The following is a 22,290-nucleotide window of genomic DNA, read 5'->3' as shown; positions in this document are numbered from 1 at the left end:
CAAAATCAAGCCTTGTATATCCTGAACTCCCTATGATACCTTATAATTTAAAGAGCATGACGCTAACGTTACTTGATGTCACTTGGTAAAGGCCACTATACTGTCCGCTTGGGTATATATTGTGTCATTATGTGGCCGATAAACTGGCTACTTCAGTTGAAGGGTTATAAATAAGTAATTAATGCAATATCAAACTGGTTATATTTAAATGTAATGACAAAACAATTTTTATAAGACCACATTATAATATGGACGTATATTGTCGTTTGTCGGTTGTGAACACAATAGATCCTACAGTTTTCGTCCAATTTAAATGAAATTTGGTGTGAATAATTATAATGATGAGAACTTGGACAAGTTCGAATTTGGCCATCTTTCGATGACTGGGTTTTTGAATTATTACCTTCACTTATGAAAAATGCGTCAAAATTTGTTTGTGAACACAATAAAGACTATTTTTCATCCAATTTAAATGAAATTTGGTGTAAATATTTCTAATGATGAGATCTTGGGCAAGTTCGAATTTGGCCATCTTCCGATGAACATTTTTTGAGTTATTGCCCTTGACTTAGGAAAAATGCATCAAAATTTGTTTGTGAACACAATAGAGACCACAATTTTTATCCGATTTATATGAAATTTGGTGTGATCAATTATAATGATGAGATCTTAGACAAGTTCTTATTTGATGATCTTCCGATCAAGGGAATTTGAGTTATTACCCTTGATTTAGTAAAAACACATCAAAATTTGTTGGCGATAGAGGTGACAGTTTATGTGTTTGTTTAATCAACAATATCTTGTACAAATTAGATTTTTGATATGATTTGACAGAGATAGGTGACCGCCTTTAATATCCTGAAAATGTATCAGGAAAGTGGGCGTATCTTGCTAGGCAACCAATTGTTTAATAATATCTATAATACATGTTAAATATATTTAATCAATATTTTACAATATGTACAACTGTTGATCTCTGGTATTTACTTCCAGGATTTAGTGGCACCACTACCACGTAAACTAAAATATAAAATGCAGATAGATAAGGTCATTGTGAATCGTTTTCATGTACATGCCACAATTGTTATATTGTAATATGTATTCTGAAGAATCAAGATAAAAGCAATAATAGATTGAAAAAAATGTCGAAGGATTTTTAATACATTTACCTTCATATAAGGCTCAAATCAAATCTAGGATTAACATGAACCTACCCTTTGGTTTTGGACTGTTTTTTACTTGGTTTATCTTGAGATGTTGATGCCTGACTATCTGTTATCATTTGATCATCTAAATCTTGTTGGTGGGATGTTTTTAATGTCTTTTTAATATTAATTACCTATAAGAACAGATAAGATAATAGGTTGAATATGATAACACACAAAACTGTCTTTTTTCAAAGATGAAACACACAATGTTCATTATATCCTAAAAACTGCTGCCATAAATGTTTAAAAGTCAAAGCTTTTGAACTTACCTCCTGTTCAATTTGAGCCTTGATTTTATTATTATTGTCTTTACATTGGTTTGCTTTTGAAACTTGATCTTCAATTCCTTTTAATACAGTTTCACAACTGTCACACCTGTAAAAACAAATGAAATATCTTAATTTTCCCCAGGTATATATGTAAAACTTATATCTCATTTCACAGCATTAATATAATTGGGTTCTGAGTAATAAATATCTACCAAATTGTAAAACAAATTTATCTTAGTTCCTAACAACAAAACATACCAGATGGTTTAAATCAAAGTGATCTTGATAATCCTTTAGCGACATTTAGGGGTAGAGATTACATTAAATAACAGAACACAATTTTATGGTATACCACTCCTTAGTTTTATTACACACGACGTTTCAACAATCTACATTGTCATCTTCAGGTGAAAGTGCACCATTATTTAAGGTGATCTTGGGGTAATTTTTGGTTGGAAATCACAATTTCTATGCTAAAAACCTACCTATCTTGTAAAACTGATATAACATCGGGTATAGATTCTGTTTTGATATCACGACCTATAGCATAATCTATTTGTAATGATAAAAACCTACCAATCTTGTAAAACTGATATAACATCAGGTATAGATTCTGGTTTGATATCACGACCTATAGCATAGTCTATTTGTAAAAATAAAAACCAACCAATCTTGTAAAACTGATATAACATCGGATATAGATTCTGGTTTGACACCACGACCTATAGCATAGTCTATTTGTAATAATAAAAACCTACCAATCTTGTCAAACTGAAATAACATCAGGTATAGATTCTGGTTTGATATCACGACCTATAGCATAATCTATTTGTAATAATAAAAACCTACCAATCTTGTAAAACTGATATAACATCAGGTATAGATTTTGGTTTGATATCACGACCTATAGCATAATCTATTTGTAATAATAAAAACCTACCAATCTTGTCAAACTGATATAATATCAGGTATAGACTCTAGTTTGATATCACAACCTATACCATAATCTATTTGTAATAATAAAAACCTACCAATCTTGTAAAACTGATATAACATCGGGTATAGACTCTAGTTTGATGTCACAACCTATACCATAATCTATTTGTAATAATAAAAACCTACCAATCTTGTCAAACTGATATAACATCAGGTATAGATTCTGGTTTGATATCACGACCTATAGCATAATCTATTTGTAATAATAAAAACCTACTAATCTTGTAAAACTGATATAACATCGGATATAGATTCTGGTTTGATATCACGACCTATAGCATAGTCTATTTGTAATAATAAAAACCTACCAATCTTGTCAAACTGATATAACATCAGGTATAGATTCTGGTTTGATATCACGACCTATAGCATAATCTATTTCTAATAATAAAAACCTACCAATCTTGTAAAACTGATATAACATCAGGTATAGATTCTGGTTTGATATCACGACCTATAGCATAATCTATTTCTAATAATAAAAACCTACCAATCTTGTAAAACTGATATAACAACAGGTATAGATTCTGGTTTGATATCACGACCTATAGCATAATCTATTTCTAATTGCTGATTTTTCTGATCTAATTTACCATGTATAACATCAGCACATATAACTTCAATAATAATGTCCTAATTATAAAATAAAAAAAGATTGAGAATATGTGGTACAATTGAGGCCGATTCAAACTGATAGTTTTAATTTCAGGACCAAGCAACAAAATGAATTTTAAGTATACATGTATTCCATTTTACGCTTGCAAAGTTTGGTTATCCGAATGAAATAAATGACAGGCATCATTCGGATTGTTGATTTCACTGTGGATGTATCATGGAATAACAATAGCTGTCTTAACAGACCTGACTCTTACAATTAAAATATGACCAATAAAAGCAACCTCCTTCAGTATAAAAGCATGGCATAGCCTCATTATCAGTGATATATATTTGTGGCCTTGGTCTGTGTTTCGTCTCTAGTTTCAAAGAATATCTAATACCATCGTATCAGGTGGTTTGGACAAGATTAGTGTTGAAACGGTTAGTGAATTTTACGAACTGGGTAATCGTTGGCAATAACCGTTTGTGCACCCGGTTAATTCCGGTTAATTACTAAAGATTATAAAAGGGGTCAAAAGTCTCTAACAGATCAAAGGTTTTTATACCAGTTGTGGGGTCAGTGTATTGAGTGTATCTCATTGAAGTCGCTGCGAATCAGTGTACTGGTTCCACAACTGGTATAAAACTATGTATCAATGAATCTGTATCACGAATATTAATAAGCTTGAAGCTGATTGACAGGCAAGAAGAAACAAACAGCCAATTAGAGGAGAGTTAATAAAAAGTAATAGTGTTTTGATAATTGATACCCTATCTTGATTTATTAATCTCAATCATCAATAAAGATGTTTATTTACTAAAGAATACAGCTTAAAGATTCATACAGTGACGAAATTTCTGTCAAAATTGCTCTCTTTTTGCTTCTTATCAAATTGACGGTTAACCGATTATCTCAAATCAGACCTGGTTACCCATGGAATTCTACCCAAAATCGGTTAACTGATTAATCCGTTTCAACACTAGACACCATGATCTAATACCTACCTCTATAGCTCTAACATTCTGAATGTCAAGTTCTCGTAATAAAACTGAATAAGGAATACACTGAAATTATAAATAAAAGTCACCAAATCAACACATATTTAAGATATACCAAATCAAATGGTCTGACAACTAAATGTAAAAAATATCTACTTGTTACTGACCTTAGTTTTAGTTGCTAAAGACACTACTGTTAAATGGCGTAATTTTGTCAGTTGTATTGTTGTTAATTCAGGCAATTTGGCTTTGTTTTCTGTAATAAAGAAGTGAAAATTAGCTTCATTTTTTACTATATCTTTTTAAAGACAATATAGGTAAATATTTGTTTCTATTGATTTAAAGATGACAAGCATTATTATAGGTAGATTAATTTTTTTTTTTTTTTTTTACATTGTTAAAATCACATCAGCATCTTCATACACAATTTTAATTCTATTTTAAAAGGTGTTCAGTGCTCATATCTCACCCAATCTTAATCAAAATTCTAACACAAGCCCACCTTTGTAATCCTTGTATGTTCCATAAGCAAATAAATTAAGAAGATTGTAATGTGCTTCATTTGGACCTGATGATAACTATAATATAAAATAGAATAGAAAACACACAAAAGTTAAAAAAGAAACGGTTCAAAATTGACAAACTTTTCCTAGGTTCAAACTTGATTCCGGTATATCTCTTATTGCGGACTGCTATGTTTAGATTACATAATAAAAGGCAAAATGTTCTTTGAAAAATAATCACGCCACTAAATTGCTGTTTGTGGGCCAACAATGGCAATTTGCAGAAATGAAATGAAATGAATTGAGTTTTACGTCCTACTTTTCTGCACCATGTTGGCTAATGAAGATGGGTGGCAATTTGCCAGCAGTTATCAATTTGATTATTAATAAATTGACTGATAAAACTGGCCTACCTCTTGTATATTTGGCATATCCAATAATTCACCAAAAACAAAAATACCAGGGGCCTCTAAAACTTGATTTATCAAGCCAACTGCTGCAGCCCCTTTGGCTGTTTTAGCCAATAACACAAACTGTTCTAAATTATTTTCACTTGTCATTCTTGATGCTAAAATTCATACATATAAATATCGCTATTTCAAACCTGTACAAATCTCTAGTGCCTTCATATACACTAAAACTAATAATTAAAATAAATAGACTAGATTACAATGGTACAGTCAAGTAACCACTGTACTGGTTTTAGGCTAGGGGTGTGCATTTTACAGACACCATGTCAAAAGAGACCATGATAGAAGTTTATCGAAACATCACTTATAAAACCAGATTAAGACCAAATATAATCTAAGAATAATTATAATATCACTCACCAAATAATTGAATCGAAGAGAACAATTGCAAAAGTATTATTTTAAGACAAAACAGGAAACAAAAACAACACAATTTAGAAAAGAGTTATTTCCCTTTGTGGAAAAAACAGACGATAATCCGAAAATTCTCAAATACTAAAAATAGGGTAATCCGAAACAATAAACTGTGTTGAGTAAAGATAAATTAGCTTGCCAGGCAAGGTTATATACGCCCACTGGCAGCTTTGATTTCAAATAAAAATATTTTGCAGTACAGTTACAATTGACCTACCAGTATGAAATATTCAACCTTCAGACATACACTTCTTTTGAACTTTTTGAGGCGATACTGAATAATATTACCAAGTTTCTTCAAAATCTGTCAAGAATTGGACCTTCTAGAGTGATTACAGGCTAAAACTTGAACGCGTTTTTAAGAACAGGGGCAATAATATTTTCCGATTTTCGTTAGGGTTCATCTTTGGATGATTACATACACTCACACCAAGTTTCGTCAAAATCCATCAAGAATTGTGCCTTTTAGAGTGTTTACGTGGTACAAATTGAACGCATTTTCAAGAACAAGGGCTATAACTCATACCAATTATTTTTCGATTTTTCTGATTTTCAATAGGGTTCATCCTTAGGTGACAACAAACACTCACAAGTTTCGTCAAAATCTGTCAATAATTGAACCTTCTAGAGCGTTTAACTCATAACAAGTTTCATCTAGATCCGTCAAGATTTGTACCTTCTGGAGTGTTTACGAGCTAAAAATTGAACGCGTTTTCAAGAACAAGGGCAATAACTCTTACTAAATATTTTTACATTTTTCTGATTTTTGATAGGGTTTATCCTTGGGTGATTAAAAACACTCACACCAAGTTTCGTCAAAATCCGTCCAGAATTGTGCCTTCTAGGGTGTTTACAAGCGTTTTATGTTAAGGGCAATAATTCATACTAAATATTTTTCGATTTTTCTGATTTTCAATAGGTTTCATCCTTGGGTGATTACAAACAACCTTACCAAGTTTCGTCGAAATCAGTCAAGAATTGTACCTTGTAGAGAGATTACGAGCAATTGTAACGACGGACCGACGGACGGACAGACAGGGTGACGACAATATACGCCCCACCCATTTCATGTTGGCGTATAAAAATAGGTCAGAATATAGGTCACCCATTCCCATGTATTATATCATAAGAATATTTGTCGGACAAAACAGTATGGGAAAAGACGCAGAGATAACTGTTTTTTCCCTGGTGAAAGATTACAGATAGCTCCTATTTTTAGCCATATCATTCATGGACTAGGCCTACATCGTATAAAAGTTTCATAAAAATTTTGAATTGACGTATTCAGAATGTAATTTGTAACAGGAGTGGAGATCACCAAATATTCCAGATATAGGCGCATATATATAAATGGATATTCTCTCTTGAAGTTTTATCACACATTAATTCTTCTATAACCAAGCAAAGAAATATTAAATGTTGCTTCATTTTGTGAGTAAAACTTGTTTCTACTCGCTAAACAAACCAATATCGTTATCACCCAGAACCCTGTTTATCATGTCTTATAATTTAGGGCTCTATTGAGATTCTACCCTCAAGTATACTTCAAAATATTATAAGATAATATATAAGGCAACCTAAACAATGGGAATGCCACTAAAATATACATTCAAGTCATGGAAAACAACAGCTCCAGGATAGCTCCATCAGGTCACGAAATTCCGAGGTAAGATTAGTTTTAGAACTTGAAGTGTCTATTGTTACCGAATATTACTAAATAAAATACAGATATGTGTAGTCTGCCGTAACTATAGAACATTTTCAAATTACGGCGCCGTAGCAGAAGTGGGGATGACCAGATCTTACATTTTGTTGCCAGTGGCGGCACTAGTTTACTAGATTGCACCTCTAGTAAACTGGTTTGCACCCAACTTTATTTTTGTTTATAACTAATTGAAAAATATAATATATATATAACTAATTTTAAGTTTTTGAACCGAATTATGCTTCAGTTCAATCTTTCGAAAATTGTTTGGGGGAAACCCTCTCAGACAACTGAGATGTCGCATTTTGAATTCAGGTTCGATAGTTTGTGCCCCAATTGAGGCAGTCTTACCTCCAGTCTCGACAGGCTTGCACCGCTACAGTTCGTTAATAATTATACAACTAAAGATATGTGCACAGATCCAATCCTCTTCATCTCTGTTATGTTGAGACTATAGGGCCTCGACCACAGAGAACGCCATCGGACTAGGTTTGTTGCAGCTTGCTTCACTTCTTCCAAGCTCATGTAAAGCTTTCGTAGGTAACTCTGCGTTCAGGTTCCTTCGTCATGTCAATGTTGGATCGGTCCTTTCTAAGCATGTGTCCAATTCACCATTTCCATTTCCTTATTTTATTGGTGGGGGGAATTTGTTTTTATTGCCGCCACAACTCCTGGTTAGATATTCCTTCCGGTGATCTAATGCGTGGGATACACCTGAAGCAGGTATTGATGAACACCTGATTTTATTGCCCAGGTATTATGATGTCTCCAGGTTTGCGATCCATATAGAAACACCATGTTGACATCGGTTTCAAACAAGTTTTTGTTCTTTAGTGGTTACTACTGCTGTTCCAGATAAATTTGTGCAATTGCGTGTCCTGGCCAATATGTCTTTTTTTGCCCCTGTTCTTCTGACCACACCTTCTAGGTGTATCATGGGCCGCATCAATTCTCAGGTTTTTGGTGTATTCATACTGTCTTGAAACCGTTTGTAGACGCTCGCTCTTCTGTTGGATAAGTTGGTAGAAATGAGACAGTCCAATATCTTAGACGCAGTCAAAGTTTTTAAGCTGTAAAGTAAAGGTCCATAGTATTCCCCTATAGGCTTGCCTGTAACTGTTCTCATTACCCAGTCTATCACCAGAGACACTATTTCAACGTGTTAACACTGAAGAGGGAAGATAGGTCATGGATAACTTGACAGGTTTGTATTTATATGTTGATTTTTTTCTGGTATGCCGTACTATTGTGGGATAGTCCTGATAGCTGTTCCATCTACCGTATCAAATGTTTTCTTTAAGTCTTAGAGTGGACAGTGGTTCACTAGATTGTTAAATAATGATCATTGATACGGATTGTACCTATTTTTGTCTGTACAAGATCTACTTGGTCTGAAACCTGCTTTATTCTTCCCTTAGTTTCCCTTGCTGTACTTGTGCTATATGGTGTTAAACGTTGAAATTTTTCACCACGAAAATATAATAATAATAATTACCCTTAAACATAACTTTAACCCTGTGCCAGTGCCTTATATTGAATAGTAACTGGTTACTCTTCAATCACCCTAATCTCTATTAGGGTAAGAAATTAGGCTCAAAAGCATTTCTTGCATTTCACCCATCTTATATACATACACACAAAATTATTCAGTAACAATTATACAAGCGATATAAAATTGATAACAGAAGAAACATGTAATAACTGTCAATTTAATAGATTTATATACAACTTTGATAAAAAAAAAAAACTGTACCTTTTTGTTTTTGAGATTTAAATTGAAATATTTTTATGAAATGATTTGAGATTGTTCAAAACTTGTAGATTTGAAGGTAGGCTACTCCAAAGACTGGATCCCTTAAAACGTAAGCGATGATTGAGATAAGAAAGATTTTATTTTTCTAAGCTGGTAAAGTTTACTACTAATAACTTTTTGATATGATTTATATGATCTTTCCAGTCCATGTTATTGTCAATTACAACATCCAAAAGTTTAGATTTTGAGACATTTTCAATTGTGGAATTATTAATTGAAATTCAGCTTATCGATATTCATACGAGATCTTCGTTGATTAGTGGTTATAAGCATATTTTTAGATTTGGTTTCATTATCATCGAATTATTCGTACACCAATTGGCTAATTCGATAGTTGAAGATTTGTTTGAAGTTGCGATAAAAATGAATTACTTGAATAGACAGTCGTATCTTCATCGAATAAATCACAGTGAGATTTCAAATAAAGTGGAAGATCATTAATGAAAATATTAAAAAGTATAGGTCCTAAAATAGACCCACAGGGAATTCCATCTGATATCACACAGTGTGGGGATAATGTACCATTAGCATAACTCCACGGTTGCCTCTTAGATATGAGGAAAGAAGTTCAGTCAGTTTATAGATCTTTAATAATAAAGAATGGTTCACTAAATCAAAAGCTTTTTGAAAGTCAGTAAATATCAAACCACATAATTCATTATTATCTAAGAATTTATCGATGTTTTCGGATATATATTTGTTAAGACTGTTAAACATGAATATTCCGCCCTAAAACCAGGCCGATGAGCATGAAGTATATCATTATCAGTTAAGATGAATTACGATGATGAGAAATATGTTTTTCTAAGGGTTTAGATATACAGTATAACATCTTACTGTCAATGGCCGCCAATTTCTACAAAATAGGGAATTTGACCAAATGTAGCTACATGGGGTGTAATCTCATAAACTTGTCATTAACTATTGGTTCCTTAAAATTCTTGATGACGTACACACATTGGTATCAAATTTCTTTCTCTGAGTTGAAAAGTTGTGTTTTAGTTTTCTGTTCTGTTCTTGTTTAAAACTATAAATAGTATGGTCATAGTTTGCAGCCATAAAACTCCCAGAATCTGCGAGAGTTTAGATAATTGGTTAATGTATTCAGAGTAGCCAGTTAAAAACTAGTATTCCAAATCTTAGTTTCCTTGAAGTTTGCGCAATTAGTGGTTTTGATTTAACAAAATTGGATGCATGACAGTTGCACAAAATAAATTTTTGAATTGGCTGCTCACATGTAGTTTATCATCAACTCCAGGGCCTAAAGCAGAGTCTTTTTTCTCCGAGGGAAAATCGAATAAACGATATACATTGAAATGGGTCTATAGTTTGAAGGATTATCTCTAGTCCCATTTTTATGGAAAGGGAGTACTTTGGTTAACTTCAGAATTTCGGATATAAGGATTTTGTAATACACAATTATATGTTAGAGGAGGTGCCAAAAGTGATGCTCCTGTTTTAACGAAAATAGGGTTCAAGGTATCCAGTCCAGCGCTTTTAGATGAATCTAGTTGGGATAAATATATCAGGACTTTAGATGTGCAAATTGGTGTAATATTACAAAGTTCTGCTTCATTAACTTTAGATTTTACAAAATGATTAATATAGATTTATTTAATTCTGTAGTCATCTAGATTTGTATTTGATCAGTTGATGAATATAATTTCAGCTTACAGTTGTCGTAGTAAACGTCATCTATTATCATCATCGTGTATCATCATGTCTTCGTCGTTAACATCTACACCAGCTCCAGGACATAATGTTTATAAAACATATAATGCACAATGCAAGTTATAATGATAATGTTGCCTTTTATATTCTTTTCAGGGAAAAGAAATCAGGATGTTTGAAACTGAGAGGGAGAACGACTTTAGAAAAATCACTGATTGTCTTTAGTGTACTAGCTACAATAACAACCCTTGTATTTCTTATTACATTTGCAGTTACCTACACCAGTAAGTTGAATAGTTTCTATAGAGAAAATTATAGGCATCAGTTTTACATTAAATCTATTTTTATACGCCCATATCTCTATGTGGACGTATATTGTCGGCACCCCTGTCTGTCCGTCCGTCGGTCCGTCGATCGGTCCGTCGGTCCGTCCGTCCGCGCGTCAACATTTGCTTGTAAACGCTCTAAAAACTAGATTTTTTGATGGAATCAAATGAAATTCGGTTCGAATTCATAAAACGAATATCGTTGATGAGACGCAATGAGAAAGCGTGTTCATCCATCAAGCAGTTTTATTAATCTATCAACATTCGGTATACAATTATGACAATTAACTATTTTACGACATAACGTCATGATACCATAACATAATACATGTATATCATGCATCCCTGGCTTACTGTTATATTGTCTCACAAAATTCAAGATTTGTGTAATTTAATCGCAGTCAATTTGTCGTTTAGCTGATCCATTTTAAATTCATTTCATCTTAAATCTCTGTCTGTTTATAGTGTTTCCAGCAGGTATACTTCAGCCACCTTTCTTCAATAAAGACTATCCCAAGTAAGTTATGACAATCTTTTTGTATCATAATGTGGTTTAAATGGACATGCATTAGAATAGACTGACTACAACCCGTATTGAAAATATATTAGTATAATGCATCATAATAATGCGCTTATTCTCTTATAATTTTTAGAATGATCCTTAGAATGTTGATAAAATGGCATAATAATATCTCTGAAATGTTTAAAATTACTGAATGGAATTGAAAAGATGTTATACGTCGTAAATATTAGTATGATATAAGTCATGGAAGGGATTGTAAGAGGTATCCGGGACATAGATAACAATGATGACATCAATTTACATTCCAATTTTCTATCAGACACCTGTGTTTCCTGTAATTCCATAAAAGATGAGTTTTTGATGACGTCACTAATCGCAATGAACCACACACTTCTGATAGAAATTGGAAAGGTGAAAATTGATGCTATCACTGTCCCCGATGCACATAAGAAATTTAGAAAACCCCTTTACAATTCCTTTTTGGGTTGTACTAATGTGCTTTCTATGAAAGGGCGTTGAATTATGGTGGCATAGGTGTAGTAATTGGTCACGAGATCACACACGGCTTTGATGATTCAGGTATGTAGAAAGTTTAAAAACTATCAATGCTCCATCTCAAGACAACAATTTGTAGAAAGTGTCTTATCGATTTGTTTCATCGCTGTGTATATGATTAAAATGTGCTGAAAATTGTGTATCATTGCTTCATTCCACAATCCACCGACATACCATTAAAATACAGTGTAGCATGATGTCTATATAATAATATTTTAGGTAGACAATATGATAAGGATGGTAATCTGTTACAATGGTGGAGTGATGATGCTATTGACCAGTTTAAAGCTAAGGCTCAATGTATTATAGACCAATATTCCACTTATATATTACCGGAAGCAAACATGAATGTAAGTGATTCATTTTTTATCGGTTGTTTTGTATAGATGAGCCTGAACATATTTTGTCGCTCTTGACATTATCAAAATTTTACACGAAATTGAGAAGTTTTGACAGCGTTGTAAACTAATTTTAAATCGATAATAGTTTTGTTAGTTAAAAAGTTAAAAGTTATCACGATCTTTCATACACTTTAGGCACGTTGAATAGCCTTTAGTCAAATACAAAATCCTAAGCAAATTGGCAATAAACGCGAATCTCTTAGAGTTATTGTTCCAGTTGTTTCAGACCGAAATACTTAACAATTAGCACTTTATTACTCTCAGAAGAAAACTTGAAATTAACTACATTCCATTATTAGGTAAATGGTATCAATACACAAGGTGAGAACATAGCCGATAATGGTGGTTTAAAACAAAGTTATAGAGTAAGCAATATGCATTCTACACCTCTATATTTGGACTATTCAATTGCATGTACTAGTGCAGTAAAACTGTTTTGTATCTTATGAGTGATGTATGCATCAAAATTCTTGGTTCATGGTTCACACCTACAGTCTACGATAAAACTGATTGTATTTACTAACTATATTTAACTATACGTCTATTTCAATATATAATATTACAAAAAGATGTAATCTTGCAGGCTTATAAGAATGTTATAGCTAAAGAAGGGGAAGAAGCAAGACTGCCTGGTTTGAAATATAATAATAATCAGCTATTCTTTATAAATTTTGGCCAGGTAAATTGACATAATTATAACTCATACTAATTACAACAAATCGTTACAATACCGATTATCCTTGAAAAAAATCCGATATGCCAAAGGTCAGTAATATACTCACTCATTGTGTGAAAGATAGCTTGCCAGGCAAGGTAACATTCGGCCACTATCAGCTGTCAGAAATGACAACAAAGTCTTTAGTGGCTCCTTAATGAAAACAGTTCATCAAATTATCATCAACAAGGTCTCATCGACTCGTCTTAAACTGTTCATCCTATTGTTACCAATTTCGAACTCGACTGAGATCTCATCGATATATATACATTCATACCAAGTTTCATCAAGATCAGATAAAAGCTGTAGCCTACAAGCCAAATTTGACGAGTTTTTATTAGGTCAAAGGCAATAAGTATATAAAACCGTTCATCCGGTTATTACCAATTTCGACTTGACCGACATCTCATCAATTTAAACACGCACATCTAATTCCGTCAAGATCGGATAAAAGGGCGAGTCAAGTGCAATAATTCCAAAACCGTTCTTTCGTAAATTACCAAATCGAACTTGACTCAGATCTCATCAATATATACATGCATACCAAGTTTTATCAAGATCGGATAAAAAGTGTAGTCTCTATCGCGGCCACAAGTCAATTTTGACGCGTGTTTACTAAGTCAAGGGTAATAACCCCAAAACCATTCTTTCGACAATTACAAAGATAGAACTTGACTGAGATCTTATCAGTAGGCTATATACATGCATATCAAGTTTCATCAAGATCGGATAAAAACTGTAGCCTCTATTGTGGCTACATGAAATGTGGTCCGACGGACGGACAGGGGAGACGACAATATACGTCCACGTTTTCTCCTCTAGATCCAACGCTTGACCCAATAACGTCTTCTGGCTATTTCTCTTCTCCTACACACTAATAACAGTACAGCTTCTAACTATTGCTGGTCTTCTCGATACAAAGCTAGTGCTTGTTCTTCCATTCTAAGGATGGCAAGACAACTCCAGTAGCCCCCCTCCTCCCATAATGTCGCCAAGATCTGGGGATAATCGGCTACGTTATGTCTCTGCAATGTTTAGGGGATGATCGCCAAATAGTTGAGAACCTTCGTTCAACATCGCCAATGTAACGCTGAATATTTTCCGATACAACGGCAACAGTCGCCGACCATCGCCGACTTTCGCCGACCAATCCTCGTCATGTTCAGCGGATCAATCGCAGATTATCGGCGAACATCGCGGAACTGTCGCCTAATATTAAGCGGACCTTTGCAGAACCATATGCGTTGCAAATTTTATGGAACTGCTCCACCTTTTTCTAAAATTTTGTCGCCATCCATAACAAGGCATCGCAAAGCTTTTCCACATTTCTCCATTGCCGATTCATAAATTCCCAGTGGGACTGAGGCATAAGGTATCTAGGTAAGGCATAAGGTATAGTAGTGGAATGTGTAAAATTATGGAACGGAATATTAATTAAATTTAAATGGTCTGAAAAACAGATTAACCCCAAATTCAAAGTAAATGAAGCCAACTTACCTTTTGAATATTTTTAGATATGGTGCAACAAAGTTAGAGAAGAGGCAGCTATTAGACAAATTTTAACTGGAGTTCACAGTCCTCCAAATTTAAGGTAGGTTGATAGTTTACTCTGATCAGGAAGATTTAGGATTAGTTCGCATTTTTACAGCACTTTGCAGTTATTATTATACGGGCATTAGGCGCATGAACAGTTCAACGTTTGAATCCACTTGGGTCGACAATTTGCCGCGATTAATAATGTGGGTCGACCTGGCGTTGTGTCACCATCTTGGATTGAGTAGAATGACGTAAGCGTAAGTTCCATATGTCACACTTTTTGTCTATCGAGTTTTACGAATAAATTAGGCTATGCTAATGATATTACAATGAATTGAGGGTTTACCCTAAAATTTCTTGACTGAACATGCGCTTTACGCCACTTTTTTTTTTATCTTGAACCAGCACGATAGCTGAAAGTAGCGAAAGAACAGAGTTGCAAATTGATTGAAAATCGTTGCAATTGTACCTATATGATTGTATCGAATACAATATCGCTTATTGCTAGTGCAACAGCAAGAATGTTACATAAAATCTTTCAATATTCAGAGAGTCTCTTGTTTCAGTACCACATGAATCAACTACCGATCTGTATGATTTGTATCGACCTAAATGTCGACGTATGAACTAGGCCTTAGTGTTGGATTACAGCTTGTTCCAATACATTCTTTCTTTTTTTTACAGAGTAATTGGATCTGTACAGAACTCAAAAGATTTTTCTGATGTATTTGGCTGCTCATCATCCACTAACATGAATCCAGAGAACAAATGTTACGTTTGGTAACAACAAAATATTGACCTGGCTAGAAAATTATTATATCATTTTTCTATTTTGTGACTTTATGTTGTTATTTTCATTCTGTTCCTTTGATAATTTTTTTTATATTAGTCTGTGTCTTGGTAAATGCCGTCACAAGAAACGCATGCAGACTGGTCCCACGGAAATCTACACATAGGTGTGGAGACAGGGTTGGCCACCAGTAAGTAACCTCATTAGTGTCTGCACGATAAAATTCAACTAATTAATGATTCAAGAGTAATGGGACTGGCTCTAATGTCTTTCAATATTTCATATGCTCAAAATGACTGAAGATAACAGATTATGGAGTAATTTAACATAAAAAACAATATGTTTAGTACAGGACTAGACCCATGGGCCAGCCCGCTTGCCAATTTTAGGCTCGCTGAGGCGTTGTGTCAGCTGATTCCACACCTTTGTGGCTGTGGCTAGCTTGACATAACACCAGCTGGCTATAACCACAGCTTTGAGCAAAAAATAACTTTCGCACGAAGTGCCACTAATACTTGATGATGAATGATTCGCTGCGACTAAGACTGACCGGTTCCATTACCAAGAACCGTAAATTTTTAATGCAAATTGTTAAATTGGTTGCAAAGGAATTGATTAACTAAAAAGACCAATGCTGAATTTCAACATTTTAATCCAGATCAAGTAAAATACATCTACTAGACAAGTGGAAATTTTTGCTTAAATGAGATTCAAAATTCTAGAATTACAGACAACAGTATTAATTTCCAAATACTTAACAATGTGTTTGTGAGAACTTGCTTTTATGATACAAATGCATGCTTCAAACCAAAATGCACCGAGTGACGAGGTGCTCAGTAAGAAAAGTAACTAAATTAGGTTTAAAAAAAATACGTTCTAAAATAATATACAGGGGTGTATGTAAATCATTAATCCTTTCCGGAAATGCACGAAAAATAGGTTAGCACGAAATTAGGCTACTTGACTACAATTTAAAAAAAAGGTTTTGTAGCTGAGTATATCTGGATCTTCCAATATCTGGACTTCAATTTAACTTCACAAACCCAGCAAAGAATTACAAGTCATGGCAATACAGTCAAGTAACCTAATTTCGTGGTAACCTATTTTTCGTGGATTTCCGAAAATGTTTAATAATTTACATGAGCGACCTTGCGCGACTTCCGCATTAGACATAACTCTTGTTTTGAAAAGTTTCATATCTTCCATCTTTTGTTCTTTTGAGACATAGTTGTCTTCCCTCAGCCTGTTCAACATTTCTGTAAATTTTTTACTATCTTTTTGTCTCGTAATTTCTGTTAATTCATACATTTTGAAATTATATTTCCACAAATTACTGGCAAAAGGGCCATACAAATTATTCAAATTTTGGAATACATAGCATTCAAATCTCTGACTGCAATGACATGTACTCCTCCAAATATTAAAGGAGATTATTTAATATCTTGCAACACTGTTAATGGAATTCATCATTCTATTTCCAACCATAGATATTTCATCAATAAAAACCACTTTCAAACCTCCGAGCTGTGTTCGAATGGTATTTAATCTACTGCAATCCAAACTTTTATATTCCATATTTTGATTGGCTTGAATCTTCAAAGCACTATGGATTGTATTTCCTTTAATACTGAATGCCGCTTTACCAGTAGGTGCTAGCAGTAACTGTCTTCTCGTGCGATATTCATCACCACCTTTGATTTATAGTAGCGTAGTAAACTTTGTTAAAATACTGTAGTAAGAAAGCTTTTACCTACACCAGCCCCACCACTCAAAAATCTAAAAACTTGGTTTTCAGATGTCTTAATGACACGTAATGTGTCATTTACAAATTTCATTTGCCCCACATTTAGAGATCTCATGTCTAATGTCTATACTCATTTCTGGTATCTCGTACAATTTTATAGCATCTTCAGTGTCTTGTTTGGGTATATACCAAGATCTGGACCAATGTCATATTCATACAGGCTCGCCCTTCTCTTTCAGAACATCTATATTAGCCTGTTCTTCCTGTTCATCTGTTCTCTCGGGCTGTTAACCTGGAGGGACTTCTTTGTCCCAGGCATCATCCAAATTATCTTTTTCAGCAATCATTGCTGCATCATGCTTTTTAGCATTTTCTATTAAAGTTTAAAGTCCAACATTTTTAGAACGTTTAAAATAATGTTTCCTTTTATCATATGATGACTGTGCTAGTGTTATATATTTTTTTAGGTCTTTTGCTATAACGAGATATCATATTGCTAGACTGCACATCTTCATCATCGTCTTCTAACTCCTCTAAGTTTTAAGCAGTTTCACTCTATCATTAGGAGGAGATGTGTTTGCAAATGCAACTTCTTTAGATGATTTTCTCATAGATAATTGTAGTATGATGTAAACAGCCTCGTGGGCACTAATTTCAACATTATTCAAAAATTTATTTCCACAATTTCCCTTTCTTACTTCATCACAAGCTTTGCGTAAAATGTCGCTTATACCCCTTTGTGACTTTTCTATGTATGAAGCAATGTACAGTGCACAAGCATAGACATCTAACAAAAATTGAATGTCATGATTTGCTTGTCAGCAGTCCAATAATTTGGTGTTGTAAGCATTCACCCTCAATTCAAAGGGGATTCTCTTCGAAAATACAGTAGGATGATGATAAAGTCATCATATTTCAAATCTACCCTTTCCAAAAACTCATCAAAAGTTTTGTCTTCTCCTTCAATCAAGTCATCCATGCCCACTTTCCCTACACTTTTGGACATGTGGAAAATCACATTCAAGTGGTTCTAAAAATTTTAGTTTCTTTCATAGGAGGCTTGAGAAAACCAAATCGACAAGTTTTTTTATTCTTTCTTTTACAAGTGTGTGAATGCTTGTGAGTTTAATATTTCACAAACTCTGCCAAATTCTTATTCTCCATCATTCTACTGCATGTATTTGTAGAATCAACAAATTTACAAATGTCATCATTGTCACCATAGACAGGAGCACACCACAGCAATGTATGAATACGTGGTGAGCCTCTGTGTTGCAACTCAACTCTAGAAAAAAAATCTGTGACTTTTCCAATAGCTGAGTTTTCTTTCTTTAGAACTGCTTAGTACAAGTTACAGGGTCAGAAGACACCAATCTACTTTAAGTTTCCCAATCCATGTTATCAATCTCACAATTAGTATACCCTTTGTTATCTTGCACTCTACCAAGAATTCGTAACAAATGTCTCCAACGAGTCTCAACAGCTCAGAAACTACAAAAAAAGGTTGCAGGCCCCAGCTGCCTAATCATAGCAAATAAATCGATTTGAGCCTTTTTGAAATAAGGAGGTGAACCTCTTAGTGTTTTTAACACCATATATCCTTCATCAAAATTTATCAAATTTTTAACAGTTGCTGAATTTTTTATATCTCCATCAGTTTTGTTTTTTCGAAGGGCAATTTGAGCACTTCCAAGCAATGTTTTCATTTGCAACTTTTTTAACATAAAAAAGGTGTTGTCAATGCAATTGGCTGCCCTCCGATCATCTCCTCTCAATTCTGATTTACAAATTTCACTGTAATAAACCTTAGTAGGTCTATCAGAAATTGCAGTTCGACCTTTCCCAAAGAAAATGTTAGGAAATGCAAGTTCTTCAGAGTATTTGTCCATAAATATACTCAAGGGAAAGTTCCCTTCTCCTGGAGCAAAATTCTGAACTCTCTCTTTCTCATCATTCTCAATAAAGTCAGGTGATATAAAAAGTGTATCTTTAGAGCTTGCAACTTCTACATCACCTTCATCTTCACTGCAGTTATCTCCATCAGATTGTGCTAGAAAATTTTCATCATTTCCTTCAACTTTCTTGAGATCCGAGTCTACGACTTCTGGAATTCCGTCAAATTCAGAATCATTCAAGACTTTTCCATTGCCCCGATTTTCAAGATCCTCTATTCCATCATTTCCTTCATCTTTTTGAGATTCGAGTCCACGACTGCTGGAATCCTGTCAAATTCAGAATCCTTCAAGACACCTCCATTGCCTTGGTTCCAAGATCCTGATTCCAATTTTCTTCAAAACAAATGCCTTCTTTTTTATACAAAGTTTTCAATTTTCTTGTGAAATTCAGAAAATAATTCATCGGGTGATGAAAGATCTTTCTTCTTTCTTTGACAAATTTTGGACGCATTCTCCCTGACTCTTTTACCTGCCTTAAATTGAGGATCATCTCTTTTAGTCTGTTTACCATAGACTTCCAATTCTCTTTCAGCTTTTCTTACAGCAGGATAAGCTCCCTTAGTCTGTTTACCATAGACTTCCAATTCTCTTTCAGCTTTTCTTACAACAGGATCAGCTCTCTGAGTCTGTTTACCATAGACTTCCAATTCTCTTTCAGCTTTTCTTACAGCGGGATCAGCTCTCTGAGTCTGTTTACCATAGACTTCCAATTCTCTTTCAGCTTTTCTTACAGCAGGATCAGCTCTCTGAGTCTGTTTACCATAGACTTCCCTTTCTCTTTCAGCTACTCTGAAATCAGGATCAGCTCTCTGAGTCTGTTTACCATAGACTTCCCTTTCTCTTTCAGCTGCTCTGAAATCAGGATCAGCTCTTCTGGCACTTTCAGCTCCAACCTCTTTCTTCAAATCCCAGTAATCAGGATCTTCATTTCTTTTTTTCCTCTTATTGGGAGTTTCTCTCAAATTTTCAGCTGCCCTGAATTCAGGATCAGCTATTCTGAAATTTTTGTATTCTTTATAATACCTCTTTCGACTGTTTCCTTGATCTGATTTTAACCCTTTCAGTCGAATCACCTTTTCCTCAAATTTAAAATATTTTTTGAAATTTTCACCCATTTTCTTTGAATGGGAACAATCATCTGTTACGGACCTTCCATTACATCTGAATTCATTTTGTCAATCACATTTGTGGGGCTGACATTTCCATCATAAAAATTTCCATCATCTGTATTGGATATCTCTTCGAATACATCTGGAAATAGCCCGACATTTCCATCATTTGAATTTCAATCATCTGCAATGGATATTTCTTTCACTGCATCTGGAAATAGCCAGACATTCCCATCATTAGAATATTCATCATCTGCAATGGATATTTCTTCCACTACATCTGGAAATAGCCCGACATTTCCATCATTTGAATTTCAATCATCTGCAATGGATATCTCTTCCACTACATCTGGAAATAGCCAGACATTCCCATCATTAGAATATTCATCATCTGCAATGGATATTTCTTTCACTGCATCTGGAAATAGCCAGACATTCCCATCATTAGAATATTCATCATCTGCAATGGATATTTCTTCCACTACATCTGGAAATAGCCCGACATTTCCATCATTTGAATTTCAATCATCTGCAATGGATATCTCTTCCACTACATCTGGAAATAGCCAGACATTCCCATCATTAGAATATTCATCATCTGCAATGGATATTTCTTTCACTGCATCTGGAAATAGCCAGACATTCCCATCATTAGAATATTCATCATCTGCAATGGATATTTCTTCCACTACATCTGGAAATAGCCCGACATTTCCATCATTTGAATTTCAATCATCTGCAATGGATATCTCTTCCACTACATCTGGAAATAGCCAGACATTCCCATCATTAGAATATTCATCATCTGCAATGGATATTTCTTTCACTGCATCTGGAAATAGCCAGACATTCCCATCATTAGAATATTCATCATCTGCAATGGATATTTCTTCCACTACATCTGGAAATAGCCCGACATTTCCATCATTTGAATTTCAATCATCTGCAATGGATATCTCTTCCACTACATCTGGAAATAGCCAGACATTCCCATCATTAGAATATTCATCATCTGCAATGGATATTTCTTTCACTGCATCTGGAAATAGCCAGACATTCCCATCATTAGAATATTCATCATCTGCAATGGATATTTCTTCCACTGCATCTGGAAATAGCCCGACATTACCATCATTTGAATTTCAATCATCTGCAATGGATATCTCTTCCACTACATCTGGAAATAGCCCGACATTACCATCATTTGAATTTCCATCATCTGCAATGGATATTTCTTTCACTGCATCTGGAAATAGCCCAACATTACCATCATTTGAATTTCAATTATCTGCAATGGATATCTCTTCCACTACATCTAGAAAACATTCTGTATTGAGATTGGAGTCATCACTTATGTCTATTTTCTCTCTCGGTGCAGAAATCAACTCTTTCTGCTTCTTTCGTCTTGATAAATTACTTTGCTTCTTCTTTCTTGGCATATAATAAACTTAATCTAAAATATTGAAATATAATATGTTTGCATTAAACGCTGTCATCACTGTTATAGATAAAAATAAGCTTGTGACATCGCGAAATCTTGAATGATATTGAAAAGTACTTGAAAAATATTGTCTACAAATGTTTATTTATTTTCATCTATCTAATCAATGTTTGAAAATAAATTAAAATCATTTCTTGTAATTTGTTTGAAAGTCAGGATAATAAATGTATAAACTTTAGACAAGATGTCTCAGCAGTTTTTGTCAAACTTAAAATTTAGTTTAGTTATCAAAAATGTTTTAGTGTGGGTGAACTGATTTAGTGTGGGTGAAATGATTTAGTGTGGGTGAAATGATTTAGTGTGAGTGAAATGATTTAGTGTGTGTAATGATTTAGTGTGGGTGAAATGATTTAGTGTGGGTGAAATGATTTAGTGTTGTTTAGTGTGGGTGAAATGATTTAGTGTGGGTGAAATGATTTAGTGTGGGTGAAATGATTTAGTGTGGGTGAAATGATTTAGTGTGGGTGAAATGATTTAGTGTGGGTGAAAC

General features: G+C 34.0%; 4 protein-coding genes across 4 annotated transcripts; 2 read left to right on the top strand and 2 right to left on the bottom strand.

Annotated features, from left to right (window-relative positions):
* Nucleotides 1–924: 924 nt before the first annotated feature.
* On the bottom strand, nt 925–5,509 carry LOTGIDRAFT_231121 (hypothetical protein). Its single transcript, XM_009051775.1, has 9 exons — nt 5,403–5,509; nt 4,986–5,140; nt 4,572–4,647; nt 4,237–4,325; nt 4,076–4,135; nt 2,964–3,106; nt 1,478–1,583; nt 1,215–1,339; nt 925–1,020 (listed from the first exon to the last, which is right to left on the bottom strand). The coding sequence occupies exons 2-9, from the start codon at nt 5,130–5,132 to the stop codon at nt 984–986; spliced, it is 783 nt and encodes a 260-aa protein (XP_009050023.1). The 5' UTR covers nt 5,133–5,140; nt 5,403–5,509; the 3' UTR covers nt 925–983.
* Nucleotides 5,510–11,432: 5,923 nt separating this feature from the next.
* Nucleotides 11,433–15,485, top strand: LOTGIDRAFT_113606 (hypothetical protein; the record flags this gene model as incomplete). The annotated part of the gene is made up of 6 exons (XM_009051774.1): nt 11,433–11,488; nt 12,006–12,077; nt 12,273–12,399; nt 12,750–12,815; nt 14,680–14,756; nt 15,386–15,485. Coding segments are annotated over 6 exons (498 nt in total), but the record flags the coding sequence as incomplete, so codon positions are not given.
* Nucleotides 15,486–17,522: 2,037 nt separating this feature from the next.
* Nucleotides 17,523–20,305, bottom strand: LOTGIDRAFT_158624 (hypothetical protein; the record flags this gene model as incomplete). Its single annotated transcript, XM_009051773.1, has 2 exons — nt 17,523–17,608; nt 19,660–20,305. The coding sequence occupies 2 exons, from the start codon at nt 20,303–20,305 to the stop codon at nt 17,523–17,525; spliced, it is 732 nt and encodes a 243-aa protein (XP_009050021.1).
* A 1,099-nt stretch (nt 20,306–21,404) lies between these two features.
* LOTGIDRAFT_74668 (hypothetical protein) lies at nt 21,405–21,572 on the top strand (the record flags this gene model as incomplete). Its single annotated transcript, XM_009051514.1, has 1 exon — nt 21,405–21,572. A coding segment is annotated over one exon (168 nt), but the record flags the coding sequence as incomplete, so codon positions are not given.
* Between the last annotated feature and the right edge of the window lie 718 nt (nt 21,573–22,290).

The sequence above is a fragment of the Lottia gigantea genome (genome assembly GCF_000327385.1).
Source record: "Lottia gigantea unplaced genomic scaffold LOTGIsca_17, whole genome shotgun sequence".
Taxonomy (NCBI): Eukaryota; Metazoa; Mollusca; class Gastropoda; family Lottiidae; genus Lottia; species Lottia gigantea.
The sequence above is the reverse complement of the archived record's forward strand: the minus strand, read 5'-3'. Positions and strand labels throughout refer to the sequence as shown.